The sequence below is a fragment of the Leucoraja erinacea genome, chromosome 5 (genome assembly GCF_028641065.1).
Source record: "Leucoraja erinacea ecotype New England chromosome 5, Leri_hhj_1, whole genome shotgun sequence".
Classification (NCBI taxonomy): Eukaryota; Metazoa; Chordata; class Chondrichthyes; order Rajiformes; family Rajidae; genus Leucoraja; species Leucoraja erinaceus.
Genome location: NC_073381.1, coordinates 59423526 through 59441471, shown reverse-complemented (window position 1 = coordinate 59441471; position 17946 = coordinate 59423526). Strand labels below are relative to the sequence as shown.

Sequence of the window (17946 nt, the reverse complement as noted above, 5' to 3'; positions counted from 1 at the left end):
TCGTTTATCATATTCAGTAGATGCAGCAGACTGAACATACAATGTACTGCATATCTGACACTGGAATGTCTATTAAAGATGCTTACACCTTTACCTGTGTGCGAGTCAGGTAATTACATGGTGTCAGAAAAGTGGTTCTAACCCACTCCGCTTGTTTACCGCGATTTATTTTCTTTATCTGTTTTACTTTGTAATTTTTCAACGTTATGGCCAACTCCTGTCGAAAGCCGAGTCCCCTTGTGTTTGACTGACATAGCCGAGCGATGGCACATGTTTGAACGTGACTATGCTCACTATATTCGCATTGTTCACCGGAGTGACCCCAATGATCTGAAGGCATCACTACTGCTCAATCAAGCGGGTCCAGAGGCAATGATCCGTGCAGATAACTTCAAGTTTGCCCCAGCAATCAACGACGCTAATAGCCAGGTCCTAGTGCCCGCTGAAACTATTGACAATCCAACTGTCTTACTCAGAAAATTTAGTGAGTTGTGTGACCTGCCCTCTAATTGCATCCTTGAGAGAACAAGGTTTTTCACGCTGCAGCAGCAGGTCGTCGAACCTGTCGAACGCTTCATCAGTTACTTACGATATACATGGCTACACAGTGCCACTTCCGTTAGTTGACTGATGAGTTAGTACTTGATAAGAATTACTAATGAGTTAGTACTTGGGGGGAATGAGTGATCGCAAGCTAAAAGCTGAACTGCTTCGAAACGCTGAATTGACTTTAGAGCAAGCCATTCATTCATGATGCATGGCAGAGGTCGTGGCCCCGCTCGCAGACTTTGTTCCTGCCAGCCCACAACAGCAACACGTTAATCTTGCTAACTACTCTCCCCACAATGTTTCAAATGTGCCTTGGAAAAATTCTAATGTGCCTGCCACGAGATACCCCAAATGCAATTACTTCCACTCTAGAGGGCGCCAGTTCTGCGTAGCCCATAGGAAAGTTTGTCACAACTGCAAGAAGCTTAATCATTTTGCGATGTGTTGTCGGTCTCGTGGGAACAATACTTCAAGGACAAATCTGCACCTGCTTCAACAAGATCTGTCTTACTCTGACTCCCAAGAACACGACGATGCTTCCCACGGGAATGATTCTGATAACACAGACAATGACTCAGCAGTACTATCTCTCCCACTCTCCTCAGGCAAACTGCTGGACCCAGCAGTGACCATGGTGTTAAACAACAAGGCCCTGATCGCCATAGTGGACACGGGTGCAAAGGTCAACGTAATGTCACTTAGAGAGTTCAACAAGATTAGGAGCACGGAGCAAATGAAAAAGGACTCCTCCACGTTACATGCCTACGGAGGGGAAGTTTTACGCCCGCTGGGGAAAGCTGATTTGAAATGCAGTCAATGAACAAACAAAAACCTGATGTTTTATAACGTTCAACCTAACTCTGAGACCCCGCCTGGCATCAGTGCATGCCATGACTTAGGACTGGTCTATTTTGTACGTGCTGTTCACAAACTCTGTTGCTGTCCCAGTACACAGACCTGTTCGATGACAAACTTGGCTAGCTGCCCACAACGTACAGAATCACCGTAGATCCTGCAGTTACACCAGTGGTTCATGCACTCCACCGGGTTCCCCATGCCATGCGGGAAAGAATACTAAAAACTAAAACGTAAGGTCTCCATTGGAGTTATTGCTGAGGTCAGCGAACCCTCTGATTGGGTCTCCACTATGGTCGTAACCACCAAGAAAAACAAAGAAGAATTGCGGGTCTGCATCAACCCCAAAGATCTAAACACAGCAATCAAACGCCTGCATTGCCTGATGAGAACTGAGGACGTGGCTGCGCAAATTGGAAAAGCAGCGGCATTCACGGTCCTCGATCCCAAAAGCTCTTTCTGGCAAATACCATTGGACCATGCATCATCTGCTCTGACGACTTTTGCTACATCATTTGGCCGCTACAGATTTTTAAGAATGCCCTTCGGCATCAACTCAGCCAGCGAAGTTTTCCAACACGCGATGGAACAGCTGTTTGCAGAATACCCATGTGCCATCATTGTCGATGATATCATCGTCTACGGCCGTGATTTAGCCGAGCATGACGCCAACCTGAAGAAGATACTAAACCGTGCCAGAGACATTAACCTTAAACTCAACCCACTCAAGTGCAAATTCCGGGTTCCGGAAGTCACCTACGTCGGCCATGTGTTTACCAGCAATGTATTAAAACCTGATCTGTTAAAGACTGCAGCATTAACGAACTGCCAGTTCCAACCAACGTCACCAGTTTGCAACGGTTCCTCGGTATGGTGAACTGTCTGGGCAAATGTATTCCCAACCTCAGCGACCTTTCTGCCCCCCTGCGACAACTGACTCACAAGGACACTGCATGGTCCTGGTACCCACAACACCAAAGAGTCTTCGAGCTGCTCAAGCTCCAGCTAGCCAGCGCACCAACACTGGCGTACTTTAACCTCAAGCTGCCGATCACCATCACCTGCGACCCAGTATGCCCACAAACAACCACCGAGGGTGAAGTGATGCCTGTCTCCTATGCATCACAAATCCTAACAGACACTGAACAATGCTATGCCCAAATTGAAAAGGAATTGCTCACCGTTGTTTTTGCCTGTTCAAAATTTAAGCACTTAATTTTAAATTGAAAATTTAAGGACTTAATTTTAAAGCAAAACTTTCACTGTTGTAACTGACCATCAGCCACTAGTCACCATCCTGAACAAGCCCATCCACGCTGCCCCGGCTTGTCTACAAAGCATGATGATGCAGCTACAGCGGTTCGACTTCCGCATTGAATACAAAAACGGTAAAGACATGCACATTGCAGACACGCTTTCCAGAGCCCCGCGCACTACCAGCGAACACCACCCCATCGAACAAGATGAATTCTCAGTCCTGAAGGTCTCGTACGTGCCCACTGATCATCCAAGTTGCCTTGCTGAACACACAGCTGCGGACAAGACTTCGCAACTGGTAACCACCGTCATAAGGAACGGATGGCCCAACAAACAGTCAAGCACCACGTTTGAAATATGACCCTACATCCTGGTTCGTGATGAACTAGTGCTACATGACGGAATAATCATCAAAGGCCATAAGGCAGTCATCCCTCCCACTCTACGGGGTGAGTACTATGGCGATATCCACAGAGGCCACCCCGGCACGGAGGCCACTCTAAAACGGTCCCAGAACATGATCTACAGGCCCGGGATGACAAGGTTCATACGCGAAAAGACCGAATCGTGCCCATCTGCAACAGCCTGACACCACACCCGCAGAAGCAACCCCTCCTGCCTCAGCCAGCTCCCTCCCTTCCGTGGTCTTCATTGGCCGCCGACATCTTTGAATGACACGGGAAACACTACTTTGTTTTGGTGGACTCCTACTCGCGCTGGTTCGAAATTGACCTACTCCCAACGATCACCTCCGAGACAGTGATCCAAAAATTATCAATCCACCAGTCCGTGCATGGGGCACCTGTCCGCCTTCAAACTGACAATGGAAGGCAATTCACCAGTCAGAAATTCAAGAACTTTGCCAAACGGTGGAACTTTCAACACGCCACCAGCAGCCCAGAATACCCACAGTCCAATGGACTTGTCGAGCGTGCTGTTCGGAGTGCTAAACAACTTATGGAGCGCTCCTATCTAGCAAAGTCCTAGTCAACCTGGACCTACTCAACCTGCGGAACATTTCAAGGGACAACGTTCTCGGCTCCTCCGACCAACGGCTAATGTCTCATCAGATGCGTCCACCACTGCCTGTCTCCAAGCAACAGCTGTAGCCGCAGGTCCGCTCTCCTACAGCGATACAAAAGCGAGTGCAGTTTAAACGCAACACGCAAAAGCGGTTTCCTCTACAGACGCAACCGTCAACATCTCCTTCCAGTGAAGGAACCTCGTCTAACGCCTGCGGGTCCTGATGACCCCCCCATTCGTGTTTACACCGACGCCTGTTGCAGCCGTCCCATCACCTGTTGTGACTAAGACCACACACTCTCCGCGTCGGTCTGCCCCTGCGTTTCCTGTTGTAACCGGTGCCCCGGGCTCCCCTCGTCGGTCTACCCCCGGTTCCCCCGTGGCGTCCTCTCCCCACAAGCCCATCAGGTCACCAACGGCATTACCAACCCCAGTCCCCATCTTTTCGGAAAGAAAGGGGGATGAGACGGCTACCTACCGCACGAGGACCGGGTGGGTTAGTAGGCCACCCACTAGATACGGCGATTTTGTTTAACCTTACTATATTCCCTCAGCTTATTGTTTAAAGTGCCTTAGTTGCTGTTCAGTTCTATGAGAAGAGATGTAGATTGGCTAGTAGTAATAACCCCGCCAAGTGCATGCTTTATAGTGTAAGAAATAGTTTATTACATTCAGTAGATGCAGCAGACTGCACGTATAATGTACTGCATATCTGACACTGGAATGTCTATTAAAGATGCTTACATCTTTACCTGTGTGCGAGTCAGGTAATTACACTGCCCAAGCAAAATATGCATGTGGCCTCATTCTGACAATGTAGGAGGCACAGGACCGAAAGGTCAATACGGGAAGGGGACTTAAAATGATTAGCAACTGGGAGATCCAGCTGCATATATGACAAAAAACCACCTTACCCTAAAAAAATTGCTACAAAAGTTTTCTCAACGGTTTTTTGTGGTATCAAATGTGCTTAAAAACATACCAAAGGTCTACCACAGTTAGACCACTGGAAAGGTCTAATTTTCAAGATGGCGTCCAAGATCCATTTTATGTGCAATATTAGCATAAAAAGGAATATTTTCCAGTGCAAGTATAGGTCTGCCTCATAAAAAACAAACATGACACATGAAAATCAGGTAATAGGAACCACAGTATAACTATGCCCATGTTGTGAATTTGAAATATGCTCTTGAATGAAATTGTTATTGTTATTATGTAAGTTGTCTATGGTGAAAATGCCGTCCAGCATATGATGACTGGAAAATCAGCGCAAAGAGCTTTCCGTGGACATCTGCTGGTGGACAGATGTCTCAATCACCTGGTTGTGACTGATCTGCTGAAGGATGACTCACAGTTCCAGTCATTGGTAGACCAAGCGGGAGAAACATACTCATCCTTGGTGGAGAAAGAAACGACTTTGGAGAGTGCTGTAGCATCGGACATGTTAATCCAAATCAAAGAAAAGATTGACACAAAGAAGGCAGAACTTAGCACAAGGTAAAAAAAGTCAAATGTGGATAAACTATCAGAGAATGCTGCTGACTGCCTGAGATTCGATCAAAGCAGATCGCACATGATCTTGGATGCTGCACATGCGCGCAGTGTCAGACTGCCTGCCAATATTTGCCGCAGCTGGGCATTACAACTATCTGAACTCTGCATATTTCTATATCCAAGAAATGTGCCAACTCGAGACCAGACATCCTGATGTATATGTCAAATTTTCCAAGGGTTTCCATGTGATCCACTAGAACAACCAGTTCTGGGCAGGCCTTAGCTCTGACCTTGTCATCGAGCAAACATTGATGCGGTCCTTGAAGAGTAGTACAGGATTGATGCATGGAAGTGGAATGACCAAAGAAATGTGCGCGTTGTGGACCATGTTCACACCCATCACATCAGAGTACGACAACGCCATTGACATCTAGGTATGTAGAGATGAGTTCAGTGGGGCAGGATCAGGCAAAAACAACGGGTCTGCCAGAGCAGTTCTGGTTGTGGATTTGGGGTTGAGGCAGAAGCAGTCGGTGCGGGGCTGGGGCTGGAGGCTGTGGAGGGCAGTTGCCGGATGTGCCAAAATCAGAGATAGGCTGGGTGATAATGGACTGGTGTTCATCTACGGGGTCATGGTCAAAGGGTGGACATAAGAAGGTGTCCTAGAGCTGGCACCTGGCCTCAGCACCCGCTGACAAAGAAGGTGCCATTGTCGTCTGGCACGCCCGACATCTGTGTCGCTCGCCAGGCGACCACGGCACCTTCTTTGTCGGTGGGTTTAATGATAATGTCAGGATTGTTGTAAAGTGAGCAGAGGGCTGTACATTCAGAGGTGGGTAAAGGAAGTAGAAAAGTAAAGATGTCCAAAATAAAAAGGTTCCAGAGAGGGTAGAAGGCCGGCAAGAGGAGTCCAAGAGGTGGAGGAAGAATGTTGGAGAAGGAGTTATCACTGGCGAGTGAGGACTCATTCTCATAGGAAAAGGCCCAGATGTGTGCCAGGAACTCGCTGAGGTGGGGGCATAAGGGTACAAATGTAAGGCCTCTATTGGGAACTGACAGTTCTGTATTGGAAAGAGGGGGGGGCAGGGAGGAGGGAGCAAACACAACAGGGGTGAGGGCTCTGATGAGAGGGGGAGGGCACAGAGGCTTGGGCGAGGGACTGTGGAGAGATGGTGAAGGCTAAGACAGGAGGGGGATGTGAGGAGTGATGCACGGATGAAGGGTAGTGGGAGAAGTGTGCTTTACAAAGGAGGAAATAACATCATAGATGTTCCATGTTGGAAGGGGTGTGTGTGTGTGTGGGGGGGGGGGGGGGGGGGGGGGGGGGGGGGGAGTAGGTCCAAGGAGAGTCAGAAGAAGAGTCAGCCCACATTTTCTTTCCAAAAATAAACTTTATTCAGAATAATAAAAAATATAAACAAAACAAGAATAGAGCGAAAACATTTCCAACATTTCAGAACACATTAATTAGTGTTATATTTGGTGATGTTCACAGACTATCTTTATACCAAGTATCCTTGCCACGCATGTAGCCCCCTCGGTTTTTATCCCCTCCCGTTTGAGGGGCGTCTCCTCAAAGCCCCACCTCCCAATGTTCTGCTGTGGAAGGTCCTTAGACTATGGTCCTCCACCATAGAGACTTGCCATGGGGTTCAGCAAGCTTCAACGAGTCCCTCAGAAACAACTCCTGCAGTCTGAAATGGGCCCATCCCTGCCGGACATCTCAAGGTGTTGAAGTTGACAACATGGAGGCTCTTGGCCTGGAGCTGAGCCTTGAACTTAGGTGAGTCAAAGGCTCCGGCCTGCTTGTGGGCAGGGGAGAGGCTTAGACCGACCATTCTGCATCAGAAAGAGTGAAGACACAACAAGGGTGAGGGCTGGAGTCACAAGGGGGCAGAGGGGTGGAGGGAGACTTGGGCGAGGAGCTGTGGAATTATTGTCAGAGAGGTTGTTATCCTAAATAGATATTATCAATGTTAAATTTAGTGGTAGAGCCTGGTATCGAGAGGTTTCAAAGTAATTTACCAAAGGAACATTGCAATTGTAATAGTAATATTCAAAATGTCTTTAGTAGTAAGAAATATGTTGACAAATCTGGCAGGTTGTTCTCCTACAATGCAATCATTGTGTTCCAAAGAAACATTGTGTTATTAAAAAAAAATCATACTGAGGCCAGAGGACAGCTCTCAGACACCTCATCATACCCAACTCTTGACCATGACCCCACAGATAAACACTATCGCCTAGACCATCCCATCGCCGGCTATTTCCCCTCCAACTTTATAGTTCCCCAACTCCACAATGCATGTTTCTATCTCCTTCATAAATTCAACATGCATTATTTCCCTGGCAGTCGCATTGTTTCTGCTGCTCCTGCCCCATTGTACACACCATATAGTTAATTTCTCTCTTGCCCATCTCTCCTTGGTCCTGTCCCTTCCAACCTATATAGAAGACACCTCACATGCTTTCCAACACTTCAATAACTTTCAATTCCAAGGCCCTCATCGCCTCATCTTTACCATGGACATCCAATTCCTTTATACCACCATTCCCTACCAGGAAGGCCTCAGAGCTTTCAGTTTCTTCCTCCCCCCTGGCAGAACATAGCTTTGCCCTCAATAACTGCTCTTCTGACTCCTTTCAATTTCTTCATCAAAAATGTAACGATGGACACTCATATGGGCCCCAGCTATGCTTGTCTTTGTTTGGGGTACGTTAAACACTCCTGGTTACAAACATACCTTGGCACAATTTCCCCAATTCTTTCTCTGCTACATCAACGACTGCATCGGGCATACATCCTACACCCATGCAGAAGGCATTTATTTCATCAACATTACTAGAGCTCTAGGGGCTAGTGGAATCAAGGGATATGGGGAGAAGGCAGGCACGGGTTATTGATTGGGGACGATCAACCATGATCACAATGAATGGCGGTGTTAGCTCAAAAGGCCGAATGGCCTCCTCCTACACAATATTTTCTATGTTTCTATGTTTTCTATGTTTCTACTAACTTCCACCCTGCCCTCAAATACACTTGGACGATCGCAAACACCTCTCTCCCCTTTCACGATTTCAGCTTCCATCACAGCTTCTACTACAAACATACTTACTGACTCCCACTTACTTTGACTACACCTCCTCCCACTCTGCCTCTTGTGTGGACGTCATCCCTTACACTCAATTTCTCCGTCTCTGCTGCATCTGCTACCAAAACGAATGCTCTGCACTGTAGGACATGCAGGATGGCATCTTCCTTCAATAAATGTGGTTTTCCCCTGCTGTTGTTTATAGAGCCCTCAACCATGTTTTCCCTCTGTCCAACATTTCTGGTCTTACTCCTCCCTCCCCTAGAAGGAACAAGGATGAAGTTCCTTTGGTCCTCACCTTTCGCCTCACTAGCCTCCACATCCAACATTTTCACCGTTATCTCCGCCACCTTCAACCATGTCCCATCTTCTTATCCCCACCACGTTTTGCTTTCCATAGAGACCACTTCCCTTCCCACCCAACCAACACCCTCCCTGGGTACTTTCCCCTGCAACTGCTGAAAATCTGTTCCAACACCTCCCCTCTCACTTCCATCCAGGGAACCCTAACATCTCTTCCATGTGAGACAGATTTACATGCACCTGCATTTGTCATGCCTGATGTGGCCTCTTTTACATTGGTGAGACCTAGCGCAAATAAGGTGACTGTTTCATTAACACTTGCACCCTGCCAAGTCCTGTTGGATTTCTCTGTTGCTAACCCTTTTAACTTTCCTTACCATTTGCATACTGACCTTTCTATCCTTACCCTTCTTATATGTACAATGTCCACAGTAGTTTGGTACTGATGTACGGTTGTGATTATTGCTGTGCAGGATTGGTTCAAGAATGTAATGGGAAGATGTACCTTCTACCTGATGATAGCAGTGAGATGAGAGCATGGTCAGGATTGTTCGGGTCTTCGATGATATTAGCTGCCTTATTGAGGCAGCGCTTCCCGTAGATCCCTTCGATGGTGGAGAAGTCAATGTTGACCACTTTCCGCAGACTCGTTTGTTCCTGAGTGTTCACATTTCCAAATGATGTCACAAGGCAACCAGTTGATATGCTCTCTGTCATATACCTATAGACATAGGATTGATTCACAAAATGACACAGTAACTCTTCAGTAACTCAGTGCTTCAGTAACTCAGCAGGTATGGCAGCATCTCTGGAGAACATGAATAGGTGATGTTTTGAGTCAAGACCCTTCTTCAATGATCTCTGAGATTTGATTCATTAATCAGCAACATGCTGAACGCCTCAAACTACTGATGAAGGAGGCATTGGTGAGCTTTCTTTCTATGCTGATGTACAAATTTAAGCAAATTCCTGCTACTTATTTATAGAGTGTTGGTATTTGATAAAAGGCAAATGCAAATTAAATAATAGTTAAGTAATAGTTTCATTTTGATATTAAAAAACATATTGCTTTGCAAGCATTCTTCCTTCATACGCCAGATAAGCATCAGTGTATTTTGACCATACCAATTCTGTGAACATTTTTCCTTTGCAACTCCATAAGATACTTTTCATAAAGTGGACATTAAGCTATCTTGAAATAATCAAGCTAATGTTGAGACAATAAGTTGTATTTTCCAAATCAATGTACTAGTTTAAATAAGATTCCACTTTCAGTTACTAGTTTCCATTCAGTTTTATCTCTGTTAATGTTTGTAAATGAAGTTGTGTAAAAAATGTACACCATCAATTGGACACTCATCTTGATTTTGAATTCAGCAGTCGATACATCTTGAAAAGGTACTAGAGCTGAAATTGGTCCTCAATCATTTGCAAAATGTTGCAGTATCATTTCTGCAAGTTATTGAACTGTAGTTGAGAAAAAAATTCCTCTTGAAGTGAGGGTGTGCAAAATTGCACGTGAAAGCAACCATAGATAAATTTCCATCCATTGCGCTTCAGAACAATTTATCTGCTCAAGTGATCGTAAAATATACACTGTTCTCTGTAATCTAAACCAACCCTTCCTGGCTCCAAAGGTTTTGGCAGCACATTGTTTACTGACATCTAAAACTATTGAATCGATTGTCACTACACTTAAACCAAAACCTCCAACCACTGACATTAATTTCTTTGAATTCACATACAAACAGAAAATGAATTAATTAGTCCAGCCAATATCCGATTCAAATACTGAAATCACAAGATGTTTTATTGCACATAAAATCAATTATGTTAACATAAGATTGATATAAATGAGCCTTCAGAAATAATGGCAAATTATTTTTTCAGGCACAAAGATTTGCAATTGCTGATGTACAAAGAAAGACAGAAAGTTCTGGAGTAACTCAGCAGGTCAGGCAGCATCTCTGGTGAACATAGATAGGCATCATTTTAGGTTGGTTCTTCAGGCTGATTGCAATTCTGAAAGAGAGGTGATTGCAATGATGGAGAGGGAAAGCTGGGAGAGAGGTGGGGAGGTCAAAGGGGGGTAAGTGATAGGGGGGGAGAGGGGGGGGGAGGGGGGGGGAGGGGGGGGGAGGGGGGGGGGGGGGGGGGGGGGGGGGGGGGGGGGGGGGGGGGGGGGGGGGGGGGGGGAGGAGGGGGGGGGGGGGGGTGGGGGAGGGGGAGGGGGGGGGGGGGGGGGGGGGGGGGGGGGGGAGGAGGGGGGGGGGAGGGGGGGGGGAGAGGGGGGGGGAGGGGTGGGATGGAGGAGAGGGGGGGGAGAGGGGGGGGGGAGAGGGGGGGGGGGGGGGGGGGAGAGGGGGGGAGGGGGGGAGGGGGGGAGAGAGGGGGGGAGAGAGGGGGGGGGGGGAGGGGGGGAAGTTTATGTTAATTACTTAAAATTTGAAAATTCAATGTTCATACTCTTCGGTTGAATGAGTGAATACTTTATTGCCACATGTGACATGTCACATTGAAACTCTTTGCTTGCATACCCAAGCGCTTACAAAGTTACAAAGTACCCCCGAGCCTGGGGGCCCCTTTGTGCATCACCTCCCCCCCCTCACACCTCATGGTGGTAGCCCCACGGCGGGTCCTCCATCGTCCATTGTTCTTCCCCCTCCCTCGCTCTCACTTCCACATGTTCTTCTTCGTCTGGCGCCATCATCGACCGCCGCAACGACCTCCCCACTATCGCGGCCGAGTCCTCTCCGGACGCCTTCATAGCGCCAACCCAGGTCCCAGCAGCGGGCTCCGCAGACCCAGGGGAAGTTGGCTGCGGGCTTCAATGATTGGCGAGGCTGCACCTCCGACCCGCGAGCGCCGGCCTCGGCTTCCTCGCGGCCCTCCAGAAGGCGTCTGCAGCAGCAGCCCTCTGGAAGGCATCTGCCCTCTGGAAGGCGTCCGGTTGTAAGCATGATATAAATTGGAGGTAAAATTCCTCCAATTTACATGTGGCCTCACTCTGGCAATAGAGGAGGCCCAGGACTGAAAGGTCAGTAAGGGAATGGAAAGGAACGTTAAGATGGTTAGCAGCCAGGAGATCCTGCAGGCCTTAAGGGACCAAGTGCAAGTGTTTGGCAAAGCAGTCACCTATCTATGCTTGGTCCCGCCGATGTAAAGAAGGCCACATCAGGAGCATAAAATGCAGTTGATGAGGTTAGAGGAGGTGCACGCGATCCTCTGTCTCACCTGGAAGGACTGCTTGGGTCCCTGGATAGACAGGAGGGAGGAGGTATAGTGGACAGGTGATAACTCTTCTGCGGTTGATGATGAAAGTACCTGGGGAGAGGGAGAAGGGATGAGTGAACCAAGGAGTTACTGAGGGAATGGTCTCTGCGGAAAGCAATGAGGATAGAGAGATGTGACTGGTGGTGGGCTCACATTGAAGGTGGCGGAAATGTTGAATTAATTTTTCAATTATCATCACTCTGTGCAAATAAATGACTGAAAATTTAATTAACAACTCTATCTTCTGTACAAATGAAAAGTAATCAACTTTCAAATTCATCGGAATTTTCAAAAACATAATCAATGTTTAGGATAACAAAAGTATTTATTACATTTGGTTTTATTCAATAATAGTTAAAATTTATAGGACTACAAAACTGCAACCCAAAGGAAACGATAGGGTTTGAATAAAATACACAGCAACTCTCAGTTAAAATTCACTCAAGTTAAAGCTATCTAAAGTTGTGATCCAAAGTAATCATTTCCTCTTCCTATGGATTAGTAGGAACCAATTTTTTAAAAATATTCAATTTATATTTATGGTTGAATAAATTATCTTTATCCATCAACAAAATAACTATTTGTTGCACATTCAACAGAAGAAAATGCTTGGTTAATGTTTACTTCACCCAAATATTTCCTTCTAGATACAATGACAAACCACATTAGTTTGCAGTACAATTCATCATAGCTTGCAACACAAATACTTCTGACATATTGGCTGAAGGAAAACTTCACATCTTTGGTCACAATAAAAACATTATTGTCTCTTCCATATTTCTCAATTTATCCAGTGTATCTCTGGGAAATTCCAGAAAAAACACATTAACTGCTAAAGGATGCTAAATTATCTGTACAGCTTGATAAAGGAACAAAAAGAAAAGTTAGGTTTCTGTTTGAAGTTTATAAAATAATAATTTTATTGGTTGTCCAGATAAATTGCAGATAAGCTATATCCAATTTTTCTGGGTGGGTCGGGATAACTATTTCTCAGGAGTGAAGAACAAGGTAGAGCATTTGCTGAAAATGGGATTCAGAGATGGTAAAGATTGCAGGTGAGGGGGAATAAGGTGAGGATGGGAGAGAGTTAGTATGTATGTGTGCACTGACAGGTGACAACGTGGACATATATTTATGTGCACATGTCTATGTAGCAGAGCCTGGTCTCCAGCCATCTTTACCCCCATTGTCACTAGATCAAGACCTTGTGATATGAACAATTGCTATCCAACAGTGAAAGTGATGCATGAGCAACTTCCACTCACACCATTATATTTAGGACCCTAACAGCTACAGCCTGAATGTTTGTTTAGCTATTGTGACTTAAGGGCCTGTCCCACTTGGGTGTCATTGGCACGCAAATTACGCAACCTCGTGGTCGTGTTGAGGCGCACGGGCATCGTGTGGCCGCGCGGGGCTGGTCCCACTGAGAAGCGCGGAGGAGTATGTAGTTGTGCGCGACATCGCGCGCGGCTCCTAAATTTTTATAGCAAATGAAATCTTCGCGCGCCACCGGCATGTCGCGTAACTGTCGGCCAAAGTGGGACAGGCCCAAGACCCTGGAACAACGCAACGTCTCACCTTCAACAGCAGCAGAAGCAGGCAAACGACCGCAGAGCTCGGCCTGGGACTCACGGCCGTTGCGGTCCGGATCCGCCCCTACTTCTACTACCAGAGCGGAGCCAAGAAAATTGAAGATAGACACAAAACACTGGAATAACTCAGCGGAACCGGCAGCTTCTCTGAAGAGAAAGAATGGATGATATTTTGGGTCAAGACCCTTCTTTCAGACTGAAGAAGAGTCTCGACACGAAACATCACCTATTGCTTCTATCCAGTGATGCTGCCGGTCCCACTGAGTTACTCCTGCATTTTGTGTCCATCTTCAAATGACATCACGCGCTCTAGACGGCTGTGCAGGCAAATGAAGTTGCGCGCGACCTTCGCGGGACTGTCGCGCCTCAACGTGACCACGAGGTCGCGTAATTAGCGTGCAAAGGACACCTAAGTGGGACAGGGGCTTTAGGAACACTGACATATTCACATTCACTCTGTGGGAGTGAGAAATGATGAGAGCAGATGTGACCAGCTCAAAGCTCACAATATTGTAAGGACCTTCGCCCGGAAGGATGAACAGGAAGAAAATGCTTTTTTCCCCAGTGAGATTTGAGCAATTTTGCTTTGGAATAAGTGCATGTTTCACTTATAAGGCCCACTAATATAAACCAGTCATTTTAATATAGACTGGCATGTTCTAACCATCAGTAACCACCATTTGTGAGATGATGGTTTGTGAGATGATGGTGGAATTACAGATACCGTACATTCCATAAAATACTTTAAACCGTAATGATTTTTAAGCTTTAACATTTTAAGCTTTTCAACATTTATACAAGAAAATAATTGACTGATTGTATTCCTATTTTGTTGCAGTGCTATCATTCTGTAGAAAAGTGCTCTTAGATAACTTATCATTGAAACTAGGGCTTCCTGAGATGAAAGAGCTAAAAAAAATGCATGTGCCCAAAGGAATAACATATGTACATTAACTTTGTTACAGTTGTAAAAAAAATAATTCACCCTATAACAACTCATGGCACAGATTAGCTGCAGTACAAGATAAATGCTCTCAAATCCAAATTTGTTAGTCATTTTTCCAAATCTAAATTAAAATCTGAACTTATATTTTCTTTCAATAAAGTTGTGCTAGCGACATCATTTAGTTCACCTAATCAAAGACTGCTACAGATGAACCACTACATGATTAATTTTCAGTTATTCTATGAAAACCAACCCTACAAATAGTACCTGACCAATTTATGATTTATTTGAAATTGCTATAGTTAATCACAAAATCTTTCAGCAAATACTTCATTCACCAATTACATCAACAGGTGATTTTGCATCTTTTATGAAAAATAAATTATTATTATTATTAAGATTATTATGGAAATTAAAAGTATCACAAACTGCTTTACAGAAAATTGCTGTGCAACTTAGTCTATATTTTTGTCATGTTGCCCTTGTAAATCCTCAAACAGAATAACGATGATGATAAGTGAATGAATGGCTTTCGAGTGGTTGAATAAGGGCGATCCCATGCATTCTTGCAGATTCCACCCCCTTTTCATACCCCCCCCCCCCTCTTCTATCCCCACCCTTCTTCACCCCCCCTCCCTCCCCCATTGGACCCCAGTCAGATTTTCTCTTTCATCACTTGCCAGCTCTGTGTATCCAGTTTCCCCACTCTTCCTCAGGATATTCCCTTTTCATAGTTCTCCATTCTCTCTACCCCCCCCAAGATTTTTCTCCAGTTGTACCCCTCTGTGCAGGATCGAATTTCTTCCAAGTCTGCTGATCCCATTCTAATAATTTAAATGTCCTTTCTCCTGAGTCCACCACCCCAATGCCCATCATTAACCAATTCCCTCACTCCGCCCAACCCCATGGGCGATGACCCTTCCACTGAACTTTTCCCAGGTTAATCTCGCCTCTCAATGTTTCCAACCCCTAATGATGGTTGACCATCCCCGCCAACCATACATTCCCCCATGTCCTGTCTACCGAGTTGCCCCACCTCACTTCTCTCCTCAGAGTATTCTTTCTCCCTTACTGACCATCCCCATCAATCAGTTATTCCTCCTGTCTCCTCCACCGAGTTTATCCCAGGTTTATCCTGGTCCCCAGGTTACCTTTCTCCTGGGTCCTCCACCCTCTTTCCCAATTCACTGTTTGCCCCCAGGGGGGTTCCCCCACCCCCCAGTGGTTTGTGTCAGGTTTCCCTGTCCCGGGCGGCAGTCACCTTGGTCAGTTGGGCGATCTTCTTGCTCATCTTGATGTGCAGCTCGTGGTTGTACTCGGGGGCCGAGCCCACCTTGCCGGCTGCCGGCCCGCCGCTGCAGTGCTGCTGCTGCTGCTGTTGTTGTTGCCAGCCCACGCCGGTCGCCATCTTCCGGAGCCGGTCGACCAGGAGGAGGAGGAGGAGATGGGTGATGGATGTGCGCCGCCGCTTGAGGCTCCGGCCCGGGGTTGCGGCTGCGGTTGCGGCTGGAGCCGGGGACGAGGGGCAGGGGCCCGGCCCGGGGCTGTGGCTGTGGCTGTGGTTCCTCAGCAACCACCGCTCTAGCCGGGCGGCGAGAGGGCGGCCAAGCCGTGCGGCCGCGGACTGGGGGCCGGCGCTGCTGCTGCTGCCAACCGCATCGACTCGCGGCGAGCCATGGTTACCGGCGGCCGTGGGTCACCATCGCCGCCTCTCCCGCTAGCGGACCGTCGCCGCCGCCGCCGCCGTTGTTGTTGTTGTTGTTGTTGTTGTTTCCCTCTCTCCCTCTCTCTCTCCCCCTCCACACACACACACACACACGCGCTCACGTCGTTACCATGGAGCGCACCGACAGTTGACATGACGCGCGACGTACACCCGCAGCGCCTCCCCTCACAGGGATAGTGCACATGGAGATAGAGAGATGGTGCACATAGAGATAGAGAGATGGTGCCCATAGAGATAGAGAGATGGTACCCATGGAGATAGAGAGATGGTGCACATAGAGATAGAGAGATGGTGCACATAGATATAGAGAGATGGTGCACATAGAGATAGAGAGATGGTGCACATAGATATAGAGAGATGGTGCACATAGAGATAGAGAGATGGTGCCCATAGAGATAGAGAGATGGTGCACATAGAGATAGAGAGATGGTGCACATAGAGATAGAGAGATGGTGCACATAGAGATAGAGAGATGGTGCCCATAGAGATAGAGAGATGGTGCACATGGAGATAGAGAGATGGTGCACATGGAGATAGAGAGATGGTGCCCATAGAGATAGAGAGATGGTGCCCATAGAGATAGAGAGATGGTGCACATAGAGATAGAGAGATGGTGCTCATAGAGATAGAGAGATGGTGCCCATAGAGATAGAGAGATGGTGCCCATAGAGATAGAGAGATGGTGCACATAGAGATAGAGAGATGGTGCACATAGAGATAGAGAGATGGTGCTCATAGAGATAGAGAGATGGTGCCCATAGAGATAGAGAGATGGTGCTCATAGAGATAGAGAGATGGTGCTCATAGAGATAGAGAGATGGTGCCCATAGAGATAGAGAGAGCCCATAGAGATAGAGAGATGGTGCACATAGATATAGAGAGATGGTGCACATAGAGATAGAGAGATGGTGCTCATAGAGATAGAGAGATGGTGCACATAGAGATAGAGAGATGGTGCACATAGAGATAGAGAGATGGTGCCCATAGAGATAGAGAGATGGTGCACATAGAGATAGAGAGATGGTGCCCATAGAGATAGAGATGGTGCACATAGAGAGATAGAGATGTTGCACATGGAGATAGAGAGATGGTGCACATAGAGATAGAGAGATGGTGCACATAGATATAGAGAGATGGTGCCCATAGAGATAGAGAGATGGTGCACATAGAGATAGAGAGATGGTGCCCATAGAGATAGAGAGATGGTGCACATAGAGATAGAGAGATGGTGCCCATAGAGATAGAGAGATGGTGCTCATGGAGATAGAGAGATGGTGCACATGGAGATAGAGAGATGGTGCCCATAGAGATAGGGAGATTGTGTCCATGGAGATAGAGAGATGGTGCCCATAGAGATAGAGAGATGGTGCCCATAGAGATAGAGAGATGGTGCCCATAGAGATAGAGAGATGGTGCCCATAGAGATAGAGAGATGGTGCACATAGAGATAGAGAGATGGTGCCCATGGAGATAGAGAGATGGTGCTCATGGAGATAGAGAGATGGTGCACATGGAGATAGAGAGATGGTGCCCATAGAGATAGGGAGATTGTGTCCATGGAGATAGAGAGATGGTGCCCATAGAGATAGAGAGATGGTGCCCATAGTGATAGAGAGATGGTGCACATGGAGATAGAGAGATGGTGCACATAGAGAGAGAGAGATGGTGCTCATAGAGATAGAGAGATGGTGCACATAGAGAGAGAGAGAGATGGTGCACATAGAGATAGAGAGATGGTGCCCATGGAGATAGAGAGATGGTGCACCTAGAGATATAGAGATGGTGCCCATGGAGATAGAGAGATGGTGCCCATAGAGATAGAGAGATGGTGCA

The 17946-nt window shown here is 46.8% G+C and overlaps 1 protein-coding gene across 1 annotated transcript; it reads right to left on the bottom strand.

Annotated features, from left to right (window-relative positions):
- Positions 1 to 11647: 11647 nt before the first annotated feature.
- Positions 11648 to 16172, bottom strand: LOC129697304 (protein FAM184A-like). The gene is made up of 2 exons (XM_055635737.1): positions 15649 to 16172; positions 11648 to 11897 (listed from the first exon to the last, which is right to left on the bottom strand). The coding sequence occupies exons 1-2, from the start codon at positions 15793 to 15795 to the stop codon at positions 11748 to 11750; spliced, it is 297 nt and encodes a 98-aa protein (XP_055491712.1). The 5' UTR covers positions 15796 to 16172; the 3' UTR covers positions 11648 to 11747.
- Positions 16173 to 17946: the final 1774 nt, after the last annotated feature.